Source organism: Pseudorasbora parva, chromosome 16 (genome assembly GCF_024679245.1).
Source record: "Pseudorasbora parva isolate DD20220531a chromosome 16, ASM2467924v1, whole genome shotgun sequence".
NCBI classification, from domain to species: domain Eukaryota; kingdom Metazoa; phylum Chordata; class Actinopteri; order Cypriniformes; family Gobionidae; genus Pseudorasbora; species Pseudorasbora parva.
The window spans coordinates 8,084,725-8,112,548 of record NC_090187.1 but is presented as its reverse complement, the minus strand read 5'-3'; the positions used below and the strand labels follow the sequence as shown (position 1 = coordinate 8,112,548).

The following is a 27,824-nucleotide window of genomic DNA, read 5'->3' as shown; positions in this document are numbered from 1 at the left end:
GCATAGCGACCGCCCGCACAACATTCTGTCTCACACATTAGCTAACGTTACTGATAAGTTTGTTAAGTAACGGTAGCTTGCTGCTATTTCATTAGATTGACATTACATAAAGTGAAAAGCCGTAACTAAACTTAACAATAATAGAGATGTAATATAACAATCAATTACCTTGTCAGTGAACATGTTTTCTGCTGGAGATGCCAGATTCGCTGGTTGACAGTGGCAATAATGACAACAACTCCCATGAGCCCACGCACTTTCCCGACGTCACCAAAGTACGTCAGTTGTTATTATTTTGAATGAGTGACCCCTAGTGGCCAAAAGTTGCATACTGCACGTTTAACTTGTGTGTGTGTGTGTGTGTGTGTGTGTGTGTGTGTGTGTGTGTGTGTGTGTGTGTGTGTGTGTGTGTGTGTGTGTGTGTGTGCGCGCTTTTGAGGGCAGTTTTATGCCAACTCCAACTTTATCTTGCTGTCTGTTTGCCCTTGCTTCCGTTTCGTAGCAACTTAACTTCTTGTAGCTATTGTTTACAGAAGTGCTTATATTCTCAGGTTTTCTCTCTGATTGCCCTCCATTGTTAAACTCCACTGTGCAGGCTATAATTACTCTCTATCTCCTACTTTCTTTGGAAGACCCCTTCAGACTTGAGGTGGAGGAAGAGAAGGTTGAAATGGGGTCAAGGGGCCCAAAGGCTTTCAGATTCTCAATGTGAGGATTTGAGTTCTGGAGCTGTAAAAGCACCCCTCTCTCTCACAACTTCCCCCAAAAGCGGTTTATTTGCGGTGGTCTAAGTGAATGGTTCAGAGAAGGGAATTCACAAGATATAGTCTCCCTGCTTCTTCTACTATTCCTCTTATAGCAATGTCTCTTTGTAGCTAAAGTGAACTATGCCTATACTTCAGACTCTCTCTCCCTCTAGATCTGCCTGGGATGTTTTTTTGTTGGCAACGCTGTAAGTCATATTTGTACTTCACAAGGCATTTCCTTTTTTTTTCTCGACCCTGTCACGGTAGCAAATGCAGGTGGAAACAGGGTCAAACCAAGGGGTACAAGGACACAGGTGTTCCCCAAGGTAGCTGTGCAGAGGTTGCCAGCCGTCTTTCTGTCAAACTCGATTAGTCAATCAATCTGTCGTTTCACAGTGCCTGCTGATGGGTCTATACACTCTGGTCAAAAATATCTCATCCGTACAGGCCTGAGTAAATGAGAAATGAAGGGTTATGTGTGCATCGGTTAAAAACCTGACACATCACCAGCTGGTACCTTTCTTTATTAAGGCTAGCATCACAATGATGCTCATACTTTGTGTTAGGGGTCTCTCATGACTTGGACCAGTAACTAAACACCGTTAAAATTACTGTGATGGCAACATTTGCATATAGTAAATATTTAGTTTATTCCATACACAGATGCTAGGTGCTGACAACCAGCTGAGGTCATGGCAAAAATAAATAAAATAATATTTTAATTTAATACTTTCGTTATTTCTAAACACAAACTTGAAACTCTAACAGTCTAACACTAAAGAGGAAAAATCTTCAGCAATATGAGTTCTCTAATATCTATGCATTCTCTAATATTGTATATTTCTTTGAAGTTTGTGCTGTGATGAACTTTTTTTTTTTTTTCGGTTTTCAGCACACACACACACACGCACGCACGCACGCACACACACATACACACACGCACGCACACACACATACACACACACACACACACACACACACACACACACACACACACACACACACACACACACACACACACAATCTATGAGCAGTGCACAATGTACCGCCTTCTCTCTCTTTCTCTCTAAATATGTGGCTAGTTTCAATCCCGCTGGTCATGAGATCAATTGTAGTTTTATACTATCAGTGTCTTCTCAAGTTTAACTTTGCCCAGATTGGCTTTCAAATACCTTTAAGTCTTGAATTTAGCATTTAAACACTTGCCCGTACTTGTTAAACACTCATGACTGATGTTACCCACAGGCCTGTGCTCAAACCAGTTTGTCAACTTTTCTTTAAATGGCGTATGAATACCCTTATCTGTAGGAAGCTGATCCCTAATCAGTCATTTAAATTTGCCTGTTAAAGTCTCATTTTCAGCAGGTAATAATTTGAATATTTTCTGTAAAACAATATTTAGACTCATATGGTAAATTCCACTGTTCCTTTTACAGCTTGAAAACCTGATAAAAAAAAAAAATGCTTTTTATATGATTTGGAAAAAAAGTGTTAATCAATCTAAATCACTATTTTAAATGTAGGACCATTCAAAAAGGTTGCTCAAGGTCACAAAACTACTCTTAGAAAGATGATTTAATACTGATATTTCAACAAACATGCACTTTTTAATGTGCAGTTGTTTACTGTACACACTTTTGGTAACAGGGTTGACATTTTAAGATGACAAACACCAAAACAAAAGTTGAAATATTAAAGAAGGCTTTACATTATCCTTGAAAGTTACCTTCCTGAAAGGCGATGATGTCAACTTTATAGCATTTTATATATATATATATATATATATATATATTAGGGATACAAATGACTTTTTCCCCTCCAGTATGTACTACTTTTATGAGTGGCATGATTAAGCACAGTAGTTCAGAGTTACTTCCTCTTTGCTAAGGTCTCTCTGTAGGAGGTAATTACCTCTTTTGCCAGTCATAAATAAGAGAGAGAGAGGGAGACGGGAAAGAGGGAGGTAAAGGTTTGTGGTTTAGTATATGTTTGTGCAGGAAGTGAGGCCAACAGGACAGCACAGCACCTGACGGCGAGGAGAAATATATCTGCTCTTGGTCTTTTACGACAGGTTTGTTAAAGACAACAGAAGTCATGGACCCTCAAGAGACACATTTGCCTCAGAGTTATTCATTGTTCAGGAAAGCTTCTGTTATGAATGGCCTCTGTAGAGCTAAACAGGAACTGAAAGTGTCCATGGATGCCATGGCCCTTCTGAGGAAGCCTAACAGGCTGGAAATGTAAGCAGAGCCGGTTATCTGGTCAGGTGTTAAGGAAGTGAAGACAAAGAAAATATGAATGAGACGCAGGGGTGAGGTAAAGGGGATGGTTAAACAAAAGTATGAGTAATAGCACGTGCAAGAAAGCGAGACGTAGAGAAAAGGAAGGGCGAGAAGGAGGGGTTTGAGTGTTGACACATCATTCTCAGCTGGAGGGGGCAAACGAAGGTCACCAAGGAGACAAAAGACCAGGGGCCTGCCAAAATAACATGTATTTGACCGTGGGGCACGCCGTATTTTGGGTTATCTATAGAGACAAAACCACTATTGTTTTAACCGGGGGCAATGGAGGCATCCTCTACGTGACAGATACCTTCACAACTCCTGAAAGCATTTCAGGGAAAAAAATAGAAAACCCATTCGTTTACTACTAATTGCCTGCCTGGTTTATTGTAGCTTAATTCAAGTGCCATCATTGCGGGCACACTCAGACTGGATCCCACATTGTTTCCATTAATAGGTGCTTGAGGCTGTCACCGAGATGTTTACCAATGAGAAATAATTAGGATGGAGTGGTGTAGGAGGGTTGGCAGTCAGGATCAGTGTCGGGGAGGGGGATCTACCATCATTACACATGCAGGGAAAGTCTACATCCGGAGCTCTTGAAGTCCTAATGCTGTAAACACCGCTGCTATGCGTGTAATTAGTTCGGTTTGTCGACGATGACAGCGTTTGAAGTACTCCTGTTGAATTGCCATGGTAGCTGTTTGGACGCACTCAATTGTAGCGAGAAAGTCAGAGTCGAGTCAATGAGTTGTGGTAACTTCGGCTAGGGTTGTCAATTTTGAAGATGCATGGCCGACTGTTGTTAAAGTAAATGGTCAATTTATCAACTCATCAAATTCAAATGTATTAAAATAAAATAAAATAGTGCAAAGAGTGAAACGTTTTTGACAACTCAGGGTTTCATCAGGCATACTATCCAGATTTGTCTGAGCCTAGGTTCAGTGTGTGAACATCTTTTTTTTTTTTTTTTTAATCCCTATATTGTAATTTAATTGATCATCTATTTATTAGCACTAGCTAATAATGTTCATAGAGAAAAAAATTTTAGTGATGCTTTATTAACAAATTGCGGGAGGAGCACATCAGATAAGTAAAATTAATTTGGGGGGTGGGGTGGGGGGGCTCTGGATTCGGGCCAAAAATTCAGAGCCCGAAGCCCTCCCTAGGACAGCATGCCAAATACACATACTATTTAATTAGCCTGGTTAAAACCAGACCATTCTCAGTAGTAACTGAGTTATGATCTGGCAAAGCTTCATAGACAAATCATTTCCAAAGGGGCGTCACCAACGGACGCTGACGTATTCAGAGCGACGGAGAAACATCTGAGACAGCAGTTCTCTGTTTGTGATTTCGAGGAAGATGTTGCAATGGCTTCTGATGGCTTTTCCCTTTGTTGTAAAAGAAATATGACAATAGCTGGTGTCCCCCGCCACTCCATCAACATTTTTGCCAAATTTGGAAAACCTAATAGCATCTCAGACCGACTGAAACATCCTGTATTGACGTTGAACAGAAAACATCAAGCTCTGATCGCATTAACCCCGTTGTAAGGCATTTGTATCGTGATTAGAATGCGATTTGCAATATTTTGAAAATAAAATAATATTGATGAGTCTTTGGAAAATTGTGTCTCACAAACTTTAGTCAGATTCAGTCATTTCAGATGTGTTAGATCATTTTCAGACTTCAGCATAGTTACGCTAGTTTTTTATTGACAATTATTTACAATTTTTACATGACTACCAGATCTAGTGTGAGGAAATAATCACAGAAAGGCCAGATCCAGAGCTGTTGTGTGTGTTAACACATGATCACACTCCCATCCTCCTCATATAAGTATAGCCGGTGTAATCCACATCTGGTAGTCCAGTGTTGTTCTTTGCTCTGGTTTTAACGAAAGGGAAAAGTTGAAATTGCTTAAAACAGACACCATAGCTGATTAGAGCGAGTGATGTTTCACCACGGCGTCATCCATCTTTGTGATGTACAAAAGCTGCGCTGTCGTCATCGTGTAAAGCCGCCCCAACGTTTCTGATTGGTGCCGCGATTTCCACGGATTAGAAATGAGCTTGAATGGGCTCTTTGCCAGACTACTTGCAGAGCAAATCTAAATTTCCCATAAGTTGTCTGGGTTTTCCCAGGCTGCTATTTAATTTAATGTAGGTGTGAACCCGTGAAAACGTATTTAATCATAAAATATTTCCAACATTCATTTAGACTTAAAATTTAAATCATGCACATAGTGAGAATAGTGCATTAATCAGTCATCGTTCTCAGCATTGATTGGTTGATTGTTTTGTAATGTCCCTCTTCCTGTCTTTCTGCAGCAGGGAACGGGCAGTCAGTGCAGACGGACCCCAGCAAGTCTGGATTTGTGGGTGATACAGTCGAGCTGCGATGTGTCTTCAACAACGGCAAGCCACCGGTGAAGATCTCCCAAGTCACCTGGCAAAAGCTGATAAATGGCACCAAACAAAACGTCGCCACCGCCAACCCAGCTTTGGGAGTATCTGTGCTGCCCCCTTTTAAAGACCGCGTGAGCTTCAAGCACCCTGCTGTGCGCCAGAGGACCCCTTCTTCTCTTGAGGATACCACCATTGTGTTCACCAGCCTACGGCTCTCTGATGAAGCGGCCTACATCTGCGAGTACACCACATTCCCAGCAGGCAACAGGGAGAATATGGTCAACCTCACCGTCTTTGGTAAGAGCACCACACTGACAGTTGAGACCGTACATGTGTATAGTGCTGTTCTCCTGTGAAAAGAGCTCATTCACAAACAGAGGATCAATGGGCGTCATTCTTGAAACTTGAGCTGAACAAATTTCTGTCATTCATAAAATCATTCCGTAAACTGTCACATTCACGTGACAATGTGCCTCGTTCACAAATAACAAGCAGATCTTTTGTGTGTGTGTAATTTTCTCAGAAACATTTAAATCCAGTGATAATATTTGTGTAAGAATAGTTATATGTACAATTTACAATGTATGTAAATGAAAAAAAAGAAAAAAGATTAATATATATATATATATATATATATATATATATATATATATATATATATATATATATATATATATATATATATATATATATATATATATATATATATATATATATATATATATATATATTTACACAGAATTTGCACAAAAAAAAAATTGCACTAAAAATCTCATTGATTGAAATTTGTTTGGAATTTCCTTAAGACGTTTTCAAAGCAGAGTAAATTGTACATACATGGTTTTTATATAAAATTCTGCAATTTATATGCAAATAATGGTACAGACAGCTCTGGAAAAAATAAAAGACTGATTGATATTTCAATGTTAAGTGGTCTCTTAATTTTTTCCAGAGCTGTATAATTTAAGTTTAATTTATTTTATAAATGGTTTCAAAACATAATTCACATTAAATGTGACAGGTTACTCTGTAATTTTTTTTTTTTTTTTTTTTTTTTTTTTACAATTTATACGAACATTAAATGTGAAAATTGATTGCAATTATTTTTTTTATTATTATTTTTTTATTTTTTTTATTGAATGCTATGAGTTGTATAAGATTATTCACACAAACCATTTACATACTAATCCACACACTGTAAAAAAAAAAAAAAAAAAACATGTTTTTTTGTTGGTTAAACTTTGAAATACTTTGAAACTATTGAAATTAAAAATTTTAGTTGATACAATGAAGGAAATTTGTTTAATAAATAGAAACTCAAAATAATATTGTATCTGAACCACATAAAAAAAAAATTGATAAATCATGAAAATAGCACTATTTGGCAAGTTTCACTGCATCATCAGAAATAAAACACACATAATTACCCTATATGCTTACAAAATCTTTTAATAATATTTTAATAAAGGTTGTCAAATCTCAAAAATTGTTCATTGTATTAACTCAAAATTTTAATTTCAATGAACTCAAAATTTTAAGGCAACCAGGTAACTTTTTTACTAAATATTTTTTTTACAGTGGAGTGAATTATACATTTTATGTAAGTATTTTAAGACTTTTTTTACTTTTTTTGCATCAAAAGTGACCGTTTACAAAATAATATTTCAATCGGTTTACACAAATTCATTCTGCTCAGATGAAAAAGACCTACAATTAAATGTGTTAAAAATGCATTATAATATATTTGTATTGTTCTAGAAACTTACTCAAGTACATTTTTAATGCATTTAATTGTACATTTTTCACCTGGGTGCTCATGTTTCATGAATGATTTTCATGCAATAACTTTAATTCACTAAGAATTTGTTCATTTAGATTAAAAATGTCAATAGTTAATAAATAGTTAATAAGTAAGAACAAGATTACTCGGTTTTGCACTGAGCAGCAAGGTATTTTACACAGATATAACACCAGGGGTGCACTGGCAAGAAATAGGTGTCATTTTCTTGAATATTCTCAGCACTCTCAACCCTGACAAGGTGTTGTCATGGTTAGCAGGTAGTAAGGTGTAAATGGATTTTGTGGATTTTTTTCAGCAATATTTTATTCATAACCCTGTTAAGTCCTTGAGAAAAAATCATCTTTGTCCTTGACCGCTTTAGGTCTTGTGTGTAATGTGCTTGGCTCAAACCTTTCACACACTTTACATGTATTGATCAGTGTTCACTGCAACAGAAAGAGCTGCGTCCTCTGCCGCTTTAGTCGACCTGCAGATATAATGTATTCATGCATGTTTTCGAGAATAGCTTCACACAAGTAAAAACAGTATAGTAAAAATTCTGCCAATCTTGTGTTAAACTTGAGCACCTATCGAGTAGGATTGCATCCGTCATATTCAGAAGAGTTTTTAGTTTCATCATAGCTATAAAAAAGAGATATGCTGTACCGATTATTTTCGGAAAACAGCCGAGCTAGTGGAGGCGTGCAGTGGGCGGAGCTAAAGAGACACAAGCATGCACACACACACACACACACACACAATACACCGTGGCATTATTTCTGGATTACTTCCGATTCACTATACTTTCATGTTGCTGACATTATATGCACTTACACACCGACTGCCAATAAAACAGACTTTTAATGCAGTTTCACTCACCGCCTGCAGCTTCGACTCATGACCGGGAACAAGCAAACACACTTGCAGAACTCCGTGCTGTGTACTGTTTCCTTAAAGCAGGGGTCACCAACAGGTCGCCCGCAAGGACTACATGAGTCAACCGCGAGACTGGTCCAAAAATAGCTCACCATAGCGCCACCTACTAGTGAGCTGCATCCAAACATTTTATTTTTAAATGTTTTGGCTATTTATTTGAAAGTTGACAATAAAGAATCAAATAATTCTGTAGTACCAACTAGTAGGCTGTATTCGGTACCACAGCTTCGTTCAGTCGCCCATGTTAATCCAAGTGCAGGGCTCCAGACTGTAGTCGAATACTAGTGTCTATGAATATTAAACTGCAAAATACTATTTAAATATTACTCCTGCAAATTCTCTGTCTCTGAGTGAATAACGGGCGTAGATGCGAGGGCGCGTGCACTGCACACACACACACATACAGTGCGTTCATGTGAGACACTCGCTGTCTTTGTAGAGCTGCCGTGTCACTATATGAGGATAGGGACGCATAAACTGTCTCTTCGTGAGAATTTGCTGTTTCATTTGAGAAATTTGTCATATGAACACACTCAAAGGTCTTCATGGCAACCCGTCAAAATAAAAGTTTGGTTTTTAGAATGTCAAGACATTGACAGAATATATTAGGCTACAGTAGATTTAATTACGTCTCTATGTAATAATAACACGTCTCTACTAATAATACTAATTATGCCTAGTTGGGTGCTTATTTTTCACTTGATCTTTTATTTGTAAACAATGTTTACTTTTAAACAGCATAGCCTTTAAATGTTAAAAGTATCATTTACTTATAATGATTATCATCATAAATAATAAACTGAATTAATTAAATTAAATAAAAATAAAAATAACAACGTAGTACCAGACAAATTTTATGGTATTGGTACCGACTACTGGAACTACTACTAAACTCTTTCAGGTTTAAAACAGTTTGCATCGTTGTTAATATGAGAATTATGATCAATTGTTTATAGTATTGTATAGTATAGTATTGTTTAAGTATTGTATAACATGAGTAGCTCTTGGCGACTTTCATTTTAAAAAGTAGCTCTCAAAAGAAAAAAGGTTGGAGACCCCTGCCTTAAAGAGATAGTTCCCCCAAAAGTGAAAAATACCCCATGATTAACGTACCCTCAAGTAATCCTGGGTGCATGACATTCTTCTTTTAGATAAAGTGGAGCAGTTATATGATGGATAGATTAATTTTTATAAGTCACTGTCATTATGAAGCTTGGAAGAGCTAGGAGTTTTTTAATATAACTGATTGTATTCGTCTGAAAGAAGAATGTCTTACACCTAGGATGGCTTGAGGGTGAGTAAATCATAGGGTAATTTTCATTTGTGGGTGATCTATTCCTTTAAAGCTGGTTTATTTGGGAAGCTGAACAAGGTTATCTTTCTATAACAACCTGAAACACACTTCTTTAATGACATTGTTGATTTGTGGACTAAAAAATGACAGCGCTGCCGATGGCTCCCTTAACCAACCGCCGCTGATGGGTGTGCTCTTGCGCTTGCTCTGGGGCTCGTTTTCCGTACAGCGATGTAACTCAATGCTTAACTACCATAGTATGTTGCATCGTTGAAGAACTCAACTAGCTAGCCACCACCGTTTTTTTGTCAATCTTTGCTAGATTTTTTTTGCTATAAATTATAAACATGGCATCTCAGGGCTAATTCTTATTTTTCCCAGTTATTTTGCTTTATTTCCAGATTCAATCATAGGCTCGTTCTTACGTACTAGAGCACGTCTGCACATGCACACTTTTCAGAAAAGGTGCTTTGAATCTCCTGACAAAATAAAAAAAACGTATGTCAGCTTGCTTGTTTTGCTCAAGATAAGGATTTATTAAGTTCACATGTCATCCTAAAAAGAAACTATGCTTCTAACCACAGGTCGAGAGCTGTCGTTGCAACCACACAAGTTTGCGAATCTGTTTGCTGGAACGATGGTTTCGGGAAACAGACTAGTTGGACTATGTTGATAACGACGGAACTTGCAACCATAGGTGGCTAACGATACTTTTTGGGAAACGCACACCTGGTTGACTGGCAAAAACTCATCCTGTCCATATAAGGAATTCCTCCCTTTATGCTGTCATACAGGGCCATATACTTTAAGGGCCATAAGGGCCATAAAACATTACTCATGTGCATATTGAGAAAACCTATGACATATTTTAGAATACAGCTCAAACATGTATTTTAGTCTGGAACTAGGCGTCTTTTCTGTGAAATTTAAATCATACAATTTTAATTATTGTCAGGGGGGTATTTAAATCCTAAAAATGTAAAAAAGATGAAATATTATATAATATATTATTATAATATTATATTATATAATAAATCAATGAACCATGAACATGCAAATGCTGTTGTTAAATTATTAAAATGCTACCTTTGAGAATCCTGGCAATAGATCATATTGATCCATACATCATATGACTTCAGACGATTTGGAATATAATGCACAACAAAGTGCCTTATGGTGCCTGTTTAAATACAGACCCGTTTTCATTGCATGAAGAACAGATTCTCTGACATTCTGCTTAACCTGAAACGTAAAATGGGACTGGTGCGGAAGGAGGGTACGTAAACCATAAATTTGTATTGTAAGGTGAACTTTTTTATTTAATAAATAAATGTCCTAAACAGACATCAATTGAAGCATTTCGTTCAATGATTCATCTCCTAGGAAGTTGCACAGGTTAGGAAAATCAACATGACGTGTGTGTGAGTTTGTGTGTGTGTGTGTGTGTGTGTGTGTGTGTGTGTGTGTGTGTGTGTGTGTGTGTGTGTGTGTGTGTGTGTGTGTGTGTGTGTGTGTGTGTGTGTTGGAGGGCAAGAGAGGAGTATCTCGTTAGAGAGGTGGGTTATGCTCCCACTGATTGCAGATCTAATTAGAAATGAAGTGTTGATATGTTTTCCATTAAGCCAGCAAAGGGAGCCGCTTGGCTCAAGTACAGGGTGTTTTTTATTTATTTATTTTTTTCACTGGTGTGGCTTGTTAACTCCCAAGCCAATTTTGTCTATCACGTTCACATGCGTCCTCGGAGAATGCTGGCATTGCAGTAAACGCGAGCAACCTGAATGGAGATAACCGACTCAGTGCTTTCAAAGAGCCTCTTCATGTCATATCAACCCTCGCCACAAACCTCAGACCCTCTATCAGCACTCTTTGACACGCAATCACATAAACACACATCTTCCCTTTTGATGCGGGCCTCGTTAATTGCTAATTGGCAGCTCATAAAGGATCGAGATTGGATGACTTTGGGCACCGCGAGAAACGAGTGGTTTCTACATCTGTTTGAGTGCTCGACTGATGCCTTTGCTTTGAACACGGGGTATGGGGAAAAGGAAATTAGTAAACTGCTTGATTTGTACTGACGACTTTTCAGAACAGCAAGATTAGAGTTAAAGGAAGTGGATCTCAAAGGCACCTTTGTTGCTTCTTTCAACACAGTATTTCCCACGTTGTTTCTATCCCTGTTTTATTTACTCTTTACTTCTTTTTTCCAGCACGGCCAGTGACCAAGATGTCCTTGACTTCACCCACCATCGTGGCAAGGACTCCGAAACGCAAGATGCCCGTGGCCACCTGCATGTCGGCTAACGGCAAGCCTCCCAGCGTCATCAAATGGGACACCACTCTGAAGGGAGAGGCCACATTTCAGGAAACTCGCAATCCGAATGGCACCGTGACCGTGCGAAGCAACTACATCGTGCTGCCCAGCCGCGAGACACACCGGCAAAAGCTGACCTGCGTCGTCACCTACCGTTTAGAGCGCTTTGTAGACAGCGTCATACTCAACGTGCAGTGTAAGAACAATGCTTTTCTTCATATCTTTCAAATTCCAGCAGAAACACAAGAAATTAGAATTAACTAATCTACTAATGTACTAATATAATTGGGATGAATGAGTAATGTTTATTGAGTGAAAAGCATAGTGAAAAGTAAAAAAGCAATATGTTATCAGATTTTAAATATTTATTGCCTATATATATATATATATATATATATATATATATATATATATATATATATATATATATATATATATATATATATATATATATATATATATATATATATATATATATATATATATATATATATATATATGATATTTTACAGATATTTTCTTACTGATATTTTATTTCTGTGATGCAAAGCTGAATTATCAGCATAATTTCTTCAGTTGTCAGTGATACAGTTGTACAGTTGTCTGATAATATTGTGAAATATTATTTGAATTTGAAGATCTGTTTTCTATTTTAAAACATTTTTTTAAATAAATTGTATTCCTGTGATGGCAAAGCTGAATTTTCAGCATCTTGATCTTTCAGAAATCATTTTAATATGCTGATTTGATGCTTAAGAAATATTTCACATGGTCAATTTTGAAAAATGTCTTTGCTGCTTAATATTTTTGTGAAAACTGATACACTAAAGGTATTCAAAAGTTTGAGGTAAAACATTTATAATGTTACAACATATTTAAATTTGAAATAAATACTAGTCTTTTTAACTATTGATTAAATGATTGATTTAAAGAATCCTAACCTCCATTTTCCTATATCCCCTCCGTATTCAAGCTTATTCTACTCTAAGCAATGTCCAACCAAAGCTTAGTATTTTAAGCACTTTTTGTGATTTTTCGCCTCTTCTCGACAGATCGCTTCCTGTATTCCTATATAAGCATCTTCTACATGAATAATTGTAAATGTAAAATGTATCAGTTTTCATTAAGCAGCTAATCAAATTCAGCACCAATAATAACTGAGCACCAAATCAGCATATTAGAAAGATTCAGGATCATGTGATACTGAAGACCCCGTCCACAACATTTGAGTTTGGGAAATTTGGTCTGGGCTTGATCCGTTGCCCGAACAGGAGCTGTCCGTAATTGAATTAATTCTAATCCTAAAAGGAGAACTTATTTATAATTGCATTCAACTTTACTATTTGTCTCAAAAATGATGATCTTGTTGGTATGTACTCTGTGCATTCTTAAATTATTTTACAACACCGGCAAAGTCTTCTACTTCTTCCAGCGTGCGTGAATTTGAGTTCTATTGACAACTATGCATTGCTTCGTTGCTCTGATTGGTTGTAGGTCTATCCAATTGAGGTCTTTCCTGGTTCGGTTGAAACACGGCCCATAATCACAGACTAGAATTGAGTATGACGACATCAGGCTAGAAGACCAAAGTAATCACAGAAATAAATTACATTATATTAATAGGAAGTTGCAGAATAAATGTAGAATTGGTGAGCATAAAAGACTTCTTTCACAATCTGTTTTGACTGGTAGTGTATATATTATACATGACAAAATGACATATATCTGTGTTATACAATATTTAATCCAATTAATGATACATTTACATAAAACCCCATGGAGTGTCTAAAAAGGCTTATAAATACATTTGTGCTTGGTTATAAGATAGCTTAAGTTAGCATTTATGCTGTACTGTTACGCAAGTTCTGTGGAGGAGGTTCAGAGCAGGAAGAGATGTGTCACTGGCCTGTCTCAGCCGCTGTTGTTATCAGCTATTGTTTAGGGTGGTTTAGAACAGTATTCCAGCCCCCGTGAAGCCCACTGATAGAGGAAATCCACCCAATCTCCCACGCTATGCTATAGAATATATTGTTCTTGTGGCGTGTCTGTGTGAAAGGCCATGTTTAGAGTGACGGCAAGTTCACAGAGAATCACCCGTCCTGATTCTTGATTTACTTTGAGTGTTTTGTTAATCAAGTTACCCTTTGGTATAACATTTCCAAATTGAATTTTCTCAGCCTTATACATGCTAATAAAAGCAATTAAGAATAAATCTGAAGAGACATAGAAATTACCGACCGGTACCATCAAGTATGCAGTGCATTTTAATATTGTCATTAATAGTAAAAAATTGTGCCGTAATGAATTGAAATTTGGCATTTAGCTTAGGTTCTTATCCAATTAGGCCAATTTCTAGAAGAGTTGCCCTGGAGTAGCTTGAGGCTAAGTGGGTAGCTAAAGGGCACAGTGGTGGTTGTAGTCTCAGTAACCCTTCACTTGTTGGCTCTCCTCCCAATCGCTTAAGAAATAAACTCTTGACCTTTCAGATATGAGCCCAGACCATTAATCAGTATTATGACAAGCACCCATCGTCAAGTCATGTGATCCAGAACAGCCATCTGAGCCTCTGCCTGAAGATGTTTTTTTTTGCTTTTATGCAGATGAGCCGGAGGTAAAAATCGAGGGCTTTGACGGGAACTGGTACCTGAATCGTCAAAACGTGAAGCTCATGTGCAACGCGGACGCCAACCCACCCGTCACCGTCTACCAGTGGAAACTGTGAGTTATTCTCTCCTGACCTACTAATCTACATTACGAACAATCGTTTCGTTGTGTCAGTTTATTAATATAATTGGGATGAATGAGTAATGTTTATTAAGTGAAAAGCATAGTGAAGAGTAAAAAAGCAATATGTTATCAGATTTTAAATAATTATTGCCTATATATATATATATATATATATATATATATATATATATATATATATATATATATATATATATATATATATATATATATAATTTTTTTTTTTTTTTTTTACTAGTTAATTTATGTAAGTGAGGATAGCACAAATTCTTCATACATTGGACTTAAACAGTAAAGTGTATACACATTTTGGACCAAACCTATTCAGACACTTTGACCTGACCATGTTTAGCTGAAGGTTTTTTTTCTTTATTTGCTAAGGCGACCTTTTACATCACACACTGAACAAATGAAGCATTGCTTGGGAATTGGTTGACCTAATGTGGTATTATCTGTGTACATAATTTAACTTAATTTTTCAGCTGATTGGTTGATTGTAATCCATATCTTTCTATCAACGTCATCTCACATTATCATGATGAATTTGTTCTGACACAGTTTAACTCGTTTTTAATTAAAGCATTTTCTAAACTATGGCGAATAAACTGTGATAATGTGAGAAAATGTTGAAGGTGTCTGAATACATTTTGGTGTGTGTGCATGTGTGTGTGTGTGCATGTGGGCATGTTTTTGTAAAATATGAGGACTAAAATGTGTATAATGACCAGGGTATTCTCACAAAAATGCGTATAAATAGTACGAGTGTGCAATGTCGTGGAATGTATACGCCAAAAATCATTTTGGCGTGTCTATGGCACGCTGTTTTTCGCGTGCATATGATACGCATTTTATGGCGTATTATACATACGAACCCCCCACCCCACCACCCTAAACCTACCCAAGTGCGTGTCATATATACGCCCCGCCACCCTAAACCTACCCAAGCGCGTGTCATATATACGCCATAAAGTGCGTGTCATATGCACGCGAAAAACAGCGTATCATATGCACGCCAAAATGAGTTTTGGCGTATACATTCCACGACATTGCACACTCGTACTATTTATACGCATTTATGTGTGATCGGGTTGATAATGACATAGGTATGACACAGGTATTACAAGGAAAGGGTTAAATATGACAGCCGGATCTCTCAAAAAATACTCTCAAAAAAATAGTACGAGTGTGCAATGTCGTGGAATTTATACGCCAAAACTCATTTTGGCGTGCATATGATACGCTGTTTTTTGCGTGCATATGATACGCATTTTATGGCATATTATACATACGAACCCCCCACCCCACTACCCAAGAGAGCGTGTCATATAAACGCCATAAAGTGCGTATCATATGCACGCGAAAAACAGCGTATCATATGCATGCCAAAATGAGTTTTGGCGTATACATTCCACGACATTGCACACTCGTACTATTTATACGCATTTATGTGTGATCGGGTTGAATATGAGGACATTGGCCATGTCCCCATATTTCAAAATGCTTATAAATCATACAGAATGAGTTTTTTTGAGAAAGTAAAAATGCTGAATGTTTCCTGTGATGGGTAGATTTAGGGGTTGGAGCAGTGTAAGGAGATAGAAAATACGGTTTGTACAGTATAAAACCCATTGCGCCTATTCACAAAAACAAACGTGTGTGTATGTGTGTAATAGGTTTTTTTTTTGTTTTTGTTTTTTCAAATACACATTACAGTCTTTACTGATCATTATAGCACGTCTTCAAAATGATTAAATAACACCAACAGATACAAGTTAAACAAACGCATTATTTTGTATTACTTTTAACAGTAAGAAGAGTTTGTTGAACACTCGTTGCCTGATTTTCCTTCACTTCTAATCCCTCCCTTTAAAAAATAAATCAAATTTGAGTTTTTATAGAAATGCATAATTTATATGTGTGTGCAAAACTAATGTCAAACCTTTAGATCATTTTTTTCAAGTTAATGATGATCGGTGTGTCCAAATGTCTGGTTGTGTATATCGGCATCATTAAACTAAATAAATGATGACTGATGTTTGAAGAGCTCTCCTCTGAAATATTCAGTTTACTGTAATACTACATGACAGCTTTGATGTGTTATGACTGATAAGAGAATAATTTCCTTTAGTAAACTACTTCTTCATTCATTGGTTGTTAGCACTCAATCAAGATAAGTAAAGCCGTTTACAATGGCTCTATTCAGAACTCGCGGAGCCATTGATAACCCATCAAACAAGATCAAACATGAGAAAGTAAGCACCGCTTTGTGTATGTTTACCTTAACAATATACTAGTTTGAAAGGACAGAGAAAGAGATATACTCTTGTTTGTCATTATGAGTCTTGTGATGAGGATTTTTGTCGAGTTTCTGGTGCTACGGGTTTGGATGCAAACTATGCTGGCAAAAGATGACATAATTGCTTTGCCTACCAAATGAATATGTTGACTGCACAGTTTCAGGTCTGTTTTGCAAACCTTTCCACGGACAATGCTGGTGTTTAGGTGAGGTCAAAGCTGAAGCAACCATTGCTCATTCATCATTTATTAAACTTTTGATAACCATTAACCCTCCCCCCACCCACACACACACACACACACACACACACACACAAACATAAGAACATTACACAGAGGTTGGCCGACAGTCTGAAACACTCTCAGACATGTTCTGTTGCTGATATTACATTATATTTATAATAATATTTTTATTAATTTATAATATAATATTAGTATTATTATTAAACATTAAACTAAGTTCTATATACACTGCCATTCAAAAGTCATGACAGTATGTTTTAGAGGAAGACTCAGTAACGCTACTCACTATCACTACTCTAGTCTTTGGTGTCTTGCATCCTTGCTGAATAAATTAATTAATTAATTTAAATAAATACATATGTATGAAAATAAGTTTTTTGACACAAATAGTAATGTGTCCTATATATATATATATATATATCACAGATTATGAAAATATATTAAACAGCAGAACTGTTTCCAACTTTGAAAATGAATCATCATATGAGAATGATTTCTGAAGGATCATGTGACACTGAAGACTGGAGGAATGATACGGAAAATTCAGCTTTGCATTACAGAAATAAATGATCATTTAAAGTATAATACATTGAAAACCAATTATTTTAAATTGTAATAATGTATCACAATATTATTATTAAAAAAAAAATTTGTCTGTATTCTTGATCAAACAAATGCAGGCTTGATGAGCAGAAGAAATTTCTTTCAAAAACATTCCAGATAGTAATGTGTCCAAACTTTTGACCTGTACTGTATATACACAAAATTTATCCATTGAAAGGGCTGTTGGCATATTTTTGAACTTACACATTTGGGCCAAGTGGACTCAGCAAGCTGATGGTGATTAATTGGCCTGACCTATCAACCTATCACTGGTTACATCATGTAATTAATATTCATGAGACAAGCTGATAAGGCTTCTAATGTGTTGTTCCAGATTGTTCCTGCGCCCCTGGGTCAGGTCAACTTTGTAAGATGACCCATATAACCTTCTGCATGAACTCCCTTGTGCAGCATTTTTATTCAGTGCCATGCTGTACCCGTATGTGCCACACTTATATGCCAATTAGCACTGCAAAATGCCCTGTCATTCATCACCCAGCTAATTCCCATAAATGCACGTGTAAATGCGCACAATACCGAACACCACCAACAGCGCTGGACACAGTGGAAGTGCTAGTCGTGTGTTACAGTTAAAAATGGAGAAATTATGCAGCAAAAACTGAGAGATAAATGTGGCAATTTGTTCTGTAATTAGGCAGTGGAAGCTGGGAAAGGAAAACATGTCACCGGACTTCAGCTGCGGTGGATTAATAGCTGGCAATGCCCAGGGTGCACTGCCTGTGTGGACCGGGGTGAGTTTTAATGAGAGAGAGAGAGAGAGAGAGAGAGAGAGAGAGAGAGGGGGGGGGGGGGGGGGGTTCTGAGCATTCTGGGCTATTCAGGGTATCAAAGGACACATATACAGCAGCCAAGAGGGACTCACGGATGGAGCTACGGTCTTCTTGAGGCATTTTTATTAGTATTTGGTATGCTGAGACCCCTTCAATACTACCAAGGAAGTATTATGAAAGAGAAGAAAAGGAAGGGATGAAATGCGGAAAAATGGGAAGTGAGAAGGTAAAAGATGAAGTACAAGACGGTGAGAATGAGAAGGAAGTTCAACATTAAAAAAACAAACAAAAAAAAACACCATGGTGCAGAGCAGGGGTTTTCTAACTGGGGACCAAGGATCCTCCAGAAGGTTGTAAGGGGTCCCCCAGAAAATGTCAGGGATTAAAAAGACAAAGCAAAAATGGATAAAGTCTACCAAACATTCTAACAATTTTAATTTCTTTCTGTACTTTCCAGAATTGTGTGTGTTCGCTTTTTCTCACTATAGTCCCCTTTATCTTGCTCACTGGGGTTGTAAGGCAGTGTTCTTAACACAGTATGGACGTTGCTAACATACATTTGTTGTGAAAATTTCTTATACAAATCATTTTTAATTGAAAATTTTCAGGCTTATACATACAACATTAAGTATAGCCAAATTAGGTTGGGAAATAATGTTACACTTACTATTTTTCTAGTTTAATTGGTTGTTTGTTTTTTTGTTTTTTTCCCCCATGAATAAAAATAGATGGATTTTAGGAAGGGGTCTCTCATAAAAGTTCATCTTTTATGAGGGTCCTTGGCATCATTTTGAAAAACCCTGGTGTAGAGTCTATGGCATTGCTAAAATGTTCTGAATGATTTTTGTCTGATGTGGTTTCTTATTACTGGTCTAAATCAAAATAGTGTCACTGTGTGTATTGATGCATTGATGTGAATCAGTATATCCTGAACACATGACTCAACTCACTTATAAAAGCTTCTGCAAAATTAGCAAGCAGCACTAAAAAGAGCAAGAGTATTTGTCTCATTCCAACTGTGGGAGTTGATAGAAAAGCGGGAAGATAAAGAAGGTACGATAGAAGAGAATGGTGTGATTACAGAACGAGGCGGAGGAGAAGACAGTGATGGGTAGAGACACAGGCGCCGCCGTGACAGATAAGAGGGGACGGCCACAGCAGCAGCGCAGAGCGGACACCAAATGTGTTCTGAAGGGTCCCCTGGGCGCTGCACTGGAGGTCAACACCGCGCTGTTGCAGAACATTTCAATCCAGAACAACAATGGAGGCACACACTGCTAGTAGTAGTAGTTCAATTACAAATGTGGGGATGTCTGTTAAGTCGTATAAACACTGAATATTTTAATTCTGCATAAATATTACACAAATGCTGTTCTGCAAATGAACAAAAAAAAACAAAAAAAAGAAAGTGTTGGGAAGAGCACCTGGGGCTGTGTGAAGTGTGTAATTTGTGCACCACTATCAACCAGAATTTAAAAAAAATCACTAATATAGTATCTGCCAATGGGTGATAAATATGCGTAGTCCCGCCCCGAACTCACACTATTGGTTGAGCTGCTGTTGCTATGTCAAGCTGGTCGGATTCTTAAATAAACAGAAATGTTTTGAAAGCGCCACAGCACTAAAGTCTGCATTAAATCATTTGAAATCTTTTTGCTAGGTTAGCGTGCTTTACTAATCTTGTTGTGAACAATTAATCTGTGCAAGTTGATTGCAAGTCTTTATAATCTTTAGTCAAGTGGTTTCCTTTCTCTGATTGGCTTAATCATTCTTAAACACATCTGTCTGACCGTCAGTCAGTCTGCTCTGAGCTAGAGATAGGGAGGAGGTACGCTGAAATCAAGCCTCTCTCTATTTTATCTCATTCAATGTTCAGTTTTATCTGGAAAATACGTCACAATACTGAAGTAAAGTCGGACTCAACTTCCAGTTCACATAGACTTTAAGATGTATAGTCTCAGCCTTACAGGAGCCACAGTCTGTTCGGTAACCACTTGATGCATTTTCTGACAAAAAATGGATAGTGCTTTCTTGGTCTGGCTGCTGTAATCTGAATGTCTGGCTTTATGCAACTAATACGCAACATTTTCAGAGAACCTTGCCTTAAAACTGCGATTTTACACTTTAGCTTTTAGTCTTTTTCTGTTGAAGTATGTGAGTCTTGGCTAAGATAAGCAACCATTTGGGCCAGACTTGATGGCGATACTCAAAAGTCTGCCTAAGCAGTGAGTATAACTCGCCTATATTTCAGATTTCACATTGAAATATGACGCAAGCACTCACACACAGTCTCTATCTCACACACACTTTCAGTTTCAGACTTGCGTTAATTTCACAGCTATCAAAACATCCCAGAGAGATTCTTACCATAAATATATCATAAAGCGAGCAGAAGAGTCATAAACACTCACACTCAGAGTTTATCTTCAGACAGCTCATTGTGACATATTTCCTTATCTATCTCCCCTCCCGTCTTCCGTCTGCAGGATCTTATCAGATTGCTTTGCAGCAGTCAGCATTTAGAGAAACGCATTATACCTTATGAGTTTTTGGGCTGAAAGCTGTCCCACAGGCCCTGTCCTGAACCAGGTTATGGAAATTATAGCAACAGTTTAGAAGGGAGGCAGATAAATTCTGCTTTAAGGAGAGAGAAAAAAAGAAGAAACAAATAATACTTTGAAAAACAATACATCCCAAGATAGGACCCAGCATTCTAGGCTAAAACAAGGCACAATTTGGGCTGTCAGTGAAAATGTAATAGATGTGTAACCACAACCCAATAACTTTTTATGCAATCATACACTATGGAAGTATTCAATAAGCACATTTTTCTTTTTTGTAACCTACTATAATTATACTAAATAACTATAATATTACCGTTTTATAATATTTGTTTTCGGTGAGAAACTTCTGTATTTATGTATTGTAATTTATCTGCAGGGATGAACTTAGTAAACCGTTTATGTCGCATTTATAAAGAATTCAATTCATGTTCCTAGACAGTTGGGTATTTTGAATAACTTCAGACGTGGCTCATCCAATCAGGTTGATAACTATGCATTTTATAATTGAACACAGTGCATGATCTATTCTACTTCACCTGATTTCAACCATGGTTGAAGACCTGAATAAATGGTGCATTTCATTGTTTGGATGCTTTTATTGTACTAGCGGATTGTCTGTTTCATGTATCTTGCTCTGAAAGCACTAACTTCAGAAGGTTCCTAGTTGCAACGTCCCTATTAAGGACACCACCAGTTATCCAGACCCTGGAAGACATGGCAGATTGGGTGTCATTGAGATGGAAGGAACTTGTTAAGTGGGAACAAGATGATCTGATGTGTCTGGTGCCTGGGGAGGCATCATTATTCTGATCTCTGATAAGGAGCAAGGAGAACATCTGCCACTAGCACACCAAAGATTGTGACCTCTGTCTTGCTTCTGAGGTAGAACAGAGCATGTTGAGACTCGCTGGGCAGCTGAACCATGAAGAGTTCAGAATTAGGCCACAATCAGGCAGGACACTACAGTCTCAGGGCAGCCACATAGCAAGTCAGACTCCACATTTTTCTTGATCGGTTTGTCCTAGTCTCTTGGGATCCAACTTCAGGTGCAGCAGCCCAGAACTGAAAGAGTGGCAGCAAAACAACAGATTTTTTTTTCCACATATGGCATCTCAGCTTTTTGTCTTTGTTTGTTTTCTCTGTTTCAAATCACTCCCTCTGTCCTGGGGCAACATTCAGGCCTGTAAGGGCCCGTTCAGTCGTTTTGTAGTACCACCCTTCACGTCTGTTGGTTTGAGATGTGTAGTTCTTGAAGTATGCTTGGTATGTTTGGTTTGTTATAACACAAGAGATTGTATCAGTCCTCGTAATAACGGCTGATCTACTGATTTCCAAACCTTATCCAACGTTAAGTCTCTTATTTTTCCATACAGGTGAACTAAAAAATACCATCTGTTTGATTTTTCTCAGGTTGAATGGATCGCTTCCCAACAATATTGAAATCAAGAACAACACCCTGTTCTTCAAAGGCCCGGTGACCTACGAGCTCGGAGGAACGTACGTCTGTGATGCCACTAATAGCATCGGCACACGCTCTGGATTGGTAGAGGTCAACGTGACGGGTAAGTTGTGTATGCTTATTCCGCGATTCTATGTGTGTTGGGGCTGGGAGAGCTTTAACCAGGGCCCAGACGATTGTAGCTCCAGAAATGTGAGTTTTGAGTTGAACATTTCAAGTAGGTCCTGCAGCTTGTCAACATGAGCCAATGAAAAGAGAATCCTTTATACAAACTCATGTTCTATCTCAATGTGGTGAGCACTAAAAGGGGACAGTTCACCCACAAAATGTTTGTCATTTACTCAGCCTCAAGTTGTTCCAAACCTGTGTACATGTATTTGTTCTGCTAAACACAGGATGAAGAATGTTTGTAACCAAAAAGTTGTTGGGTAGCCAACATTTGAGGTCGGGAAGTTCGGTCTGGACTTGATCCATTGTGGAGCAACTATGTTCGAACCAGAGCTGTTTGGACCAATCAGCAGTCTTTTTTTACCCATATTTGTTTCTTCTAAATATCTTATTTTGTGTTAGGAGACAAATAAATGTGCACAGGTTTGAACAATTTGAGGGTTTAATCCATTTAATCTGAGGGTTTTTGAACCTTTTCAAATGATCAAATTAAATGATCATCAAATGATCATCTCCACATTCTTAAAATATAAAACTATATATTATAATGTAAATATATATATTTGTATTTTTAAATATAATTTTGTTCTGTTTAAAATGAAAGTGATCCTTTTTGCGATAGTTTAGCATCTAATGCTGTTGTGGAGGTTGGCCTCCTACCTATTGGTCTATTAGTACAACCTGACAGCGAAGAGGAAGAAAATGCTGTCATTTCCTTTCCTTTAATTTCTCAGTCGCATCATACATCAGGCTGCCAGCACCCACAATATTCACTCTCACACACACACACACACACACACACACACACACACACACACACACACACACACACACACACACACACACACACACAGAGACATATGCTGAGATAAAGAATAAAGCACCCTGTCATTTTCTCCCCAAAATAACATCACAGTTGCGTTGCCTCTTTAGTATTGATCACAGGCACTTTGCAACAAACTCACATTTCTCCGAGCTACTTTCGTCTCCCACATCTTCTCCGTCTTCGCCGCCTTTACTTTGGTGAAAACAAGAACTACAAATGAAAACAGAGCAAAACTGGAGCCGTTCCTCTGCCTTCGTTCTAATTGTCATATCAAACACCTGTAGTTCACACCACAGGCTTTGCAATACATTAAGAACAAAAGACAGTAATGAAAAGAGGTGATGGTGCCCTACATTGCCACACAGAACCTCGAAATTGGCCCGATTTTTGAAGAGAGCGTAGGCATCTGCAGTTTTGTTCTGATAATAGCTTGTACGCTTCTCTCTTTGCTTCATTGGAGAGCTTCTAACATGCATTGCTTCGCATGCTGGAGTCAACTGCTCAGCTTTTCTCTGTCATTGCATTTGTTTGTGTGCGTGGGTGTGTTTGCGTGTAAACTTTCAGACCTTCCTCGTACCCGCAGCGGCTCAGCGGGCGTTTCTGGTGATGTGTTAGGGACGAGGTGATGTCATCTCATTCCGTGACAGGCTTTGATGATACGCTCCACAGGCACAGGCAAAGCGTTAATGGAAGTCTGAATGGCTGATATTGAATGAGGAGTGGTGAAGGAAAATATTCCGCAGGCTGGAAATTTCTGCCGCCGATATGTATAGAGCACCTCTGCTTTGGAAGAGATTCTGTTGATCGTTTTATAAAATTGCAATGCAGCAACTGGTGAGAGTTCAGCATAAGGTCATGATTTGAGTTGACAGAACTTTGGTACTTTGCGGTGCAACATTTTATTGCTCTTTTTATAGTTTAGGCAACTTCGGGATATCTGATATATTCCACTTAAGTCTCAACTCAATTGAGACAATTGTCGACATGCATTGACCCTATTAACCCTACTGGATCATATTTGATATGTAAAATTCAAGGGCCAATCAACTATCAGCAATCATGACCAAAACGTTTCTACTACATGCCTTCTTTGCTTCTTCTTCTCTACGTAGTTCTTAAACAAGTAAAAGATAACCCCACACCGATCACAGTAAAATCTACAGAGCTGTGGTCATAATTTAAGATTGGTGTATATAGAGTGACATATTTATGATATTTATATGCATTGTACCTAAGTAATCTCTACAAGCCTCTGAATAAAACTGAGGGTTTTTTTTTCTTCTCAAGTATACACTCTAAAAAATGCTGGGTTAAAAACAACCCAAGTTGGGTTGGAAATGGACAAACCCAGAAATTTGGTTGTATGAACCCTAGTAAATTGACCCATTCAAACAACCCAATTTCTTGGTTTGTCCATTTTCAACCCAACTTGGGTTGTTTTTAACCTAGGATTTTTTAGAGTGTGAGTTCCATATTCTCCTATATCATACTATACGAGCCATAAAAGCCTGATACTCAACTAAAAACACATATGCAAACTTTTTTAGACTCTGTTACAGGGTTAATAGTATATCTAAGATACTTTGGTCTTTGAGTCCGGTAATTGAGTTCATATCGACATCTATAACTTGTTTACTTGATTGCTATTTTGTAGCCTGGGAAATCTAAGACCATTTTGAGACATTGCTGAGATCTCTTATGCAACTGAAGAGATTACTGGAGTCATTTTCTTAGGAAACAAATATCAGAAGAAGGAAACTTAGTAAAATGTTAGCTTAGCAAAAGTCTCCATTTTCACTCAAGGAGAAAATATTGAGCTACATCTCATTTGTGAAACACCTTTCCTATGGGTTCAGAAAACGTTGTTCTCATAAAGTTGCACTTCTGCTCTTCTCTCCTCCCTCACCAAAGGTCACTAACGGAACATGCACTGAAAGCCTTATTTGTTCTTTCCGACCTCTGTTTGGCAATGCCTGGGGATTGTTTCCGCATTGCATGTGCCTATTTGATGATAGATCCCTCCTCTACGGCAATGTCTATCCTTTGATGGATCATTCCATCCAGAGGTCGTTGAACCTCCATCTATCCCCCTCTCTGGTTGTGGTAGAGCTCACAGATATTGAAGGATCAAAATGATACTTATGAAGAAAGATTGTATTCCATAAGTGTGTACTCTTTCATTTTCGTGTTATGTAACTATAGCAAGACAGTCTTAGATAGATTTTTGTGGGGGATTTGAACACTGTAGTGCTCAACATGTCAACTTCTGTCTCAACAAGTGGCGTGATTTTGAGGCTACTCGGTTGGCTGAACAATGAGAGAAATTTCTGGGAAATAGTCATTAGTTCTGCTGTTTTGTGTGATGCCACCAGTGGTGCAGAAATGACACACCGCAGCTTTAAATATTCTATAGGCTGTGCTTGTCTGCAGTGTTTCAATCTTTCAATTCCATCATGCCTTTTTATGAGTTCATTACAGTTTTATTTGTAGTCACAACTTCCATGGCAGCAGCTGTTCTCCCTTTATGACTCCATATTAATCTCGTTCACATTCCTGTGAGTATTTCATTAATAACCATGACTGAGATATGCGGCCTACGCACAGTGCACTGAGAACTGTAGTCGATGTGCGATTGCAGCAGAATCCTTTGTTTTAAAGTCAACATGAAATCACAATGGACCTATTTACTTTCTTAATGCGAATTACTGGTCTTATTGTAATGATTCATCAGTCCAAAAATGTTTGTAACCATTTATTTAAGTGTAATAACTTGCGCTGCCTCGGAAATGACTTTTTGGCTGACTTTTCAACACTACAACCATGTGGTTCCATTCTGGTGTGTAACTGCCTCTCCAGCCAATGCCCGTTGGAGGCTATATATTGAACCATTCGGTACAGCATTCACGGTTCAATACACTCTAGTGAATTGGTTTTTTTTCGGTTTTGCATTTAATTAATTATTTCAATTTCTCTTCATTTGAAATATTTCTCTCAGTTTATTTCGGCTCTTTTTGAGTGTGCCTGTGAGTCTACGCGCTGATATGAGCAAATATCCAATCATATGCACTAAAGTTAAGCCGGGTGCACACTGTGCGATTTTGGCCACGATTTGGCCGTCTGAGACAAATTTAGGAAATCCTATAAGATTCCTCTGATCCTAGGCTGAAATCTGACGTCTTTGGTCGTTAGTTTGACATGTTCACCGGCAGCCGATTAATGACCACTGCGATCAAATTTTACCTTAGATGAAATTCTGGCAGTGTCAGAAGATGTGGCACACAATCCTGCAGTGTGACTTCTCCTATGATGACAGTCAAATATCACCGTTTTTGAAGACAAACTATGACCAAAGCCAGAGCTAGAGATTTCTTTGTAGCCCCCATTTCAGTCCTGCGTTTGATGCAGCTCACTGTCACCGAACGGGTCATTCATTGATGATATAAAACTCCAGACGAGTTTTTTTGCGTGCGTCCTTTTTTAGCCCGGCTTTACTATCGTGAAGTCTGACATTAATGACAACTGAGATCTTACAGTGTGACATGGCTTACATCAGGGATAATGTTCGTACAGTCTGACAAGGGACATTCGCAAAGGATTTTGAAAAATCGCAGTGTGCAGGACCCATTAGGGGGTGTTTAGCCGCGTTTTAAAGATTTGCCGGTTAAACATTTCATTTGCGTGCATATGTTTAACCGGCAAGGCACGGACTGTTCAATGCATGTACTGTTTTGTATTGAGCACGCTAACTAAACGTCTGTCAAACACACACATCACTGGACATTCTTACTGCGCTAATACTGTCAAATACACACAAGGTTAACATATAAACACAGTCAGATATGTCTAAAGTGAAAGTAAAATCGTGTGCGTCTAGATATATGAGATGTGAGCAGGTCTTCAATTAACAGCAGCAGCCTACTGAACATGCTGTCCTTAAAGGGACAGATCACCTCTAAAATGATTTTAATAAAAAACAAAACAAAAGACCTTTAATACAGTAGCTTTTAATCAATGTTGTATACTGAAGACTATGTAGTTTTAATTTTAGCCTACATTAATTCATTCAAATTCATACTTAAATGCTACTGTACATCTCTGGTTTTCAAGTCTTTTAAGTAAAATAATGAAAGAGTATTGCAATAAAAACAATACTCTTTCATTATTTTATGTGTATATATATATTTATGTGTATATATATATATATATATATATATATATATATATATATATATATATGTATGTATGTATGTATGTATGTATGTATGTATGTATGTATGTATGTATGTATGCATATATATATATATATATATATATATATATATATATATATATATATATATATATATATATATATATATTGATATTGA

General features: G+C 37.6%; 1 protein-coding gene across 1 annotated transcript in view; it reads left to right on the top strand.

Moving 5' to 3' along the window:
* nectin1b (nectin cell adhesion molecule 1b) overlaps nucleotides 1-27,824 on the top strand; it is a 321,725-nt gene that overhangs the window by 73,474 nt on the left and 220,427 nt on the right. Inside the window, 4 exon segments of the mRNA XM_067419324.1 lie at nucleotides 5,362-5,736; nucleotides 11,660-11,959; nucleotides 14,364-14,481; nucleotides 22,415-22,566. Coding sequence (XP_067275425.1) covers nucleotides 5,362-5,736; nucleotides 11,660-11,959; nucleotides 14,364-14,481; nucleotides 22,415-22,566 — 945 coding nt within the window.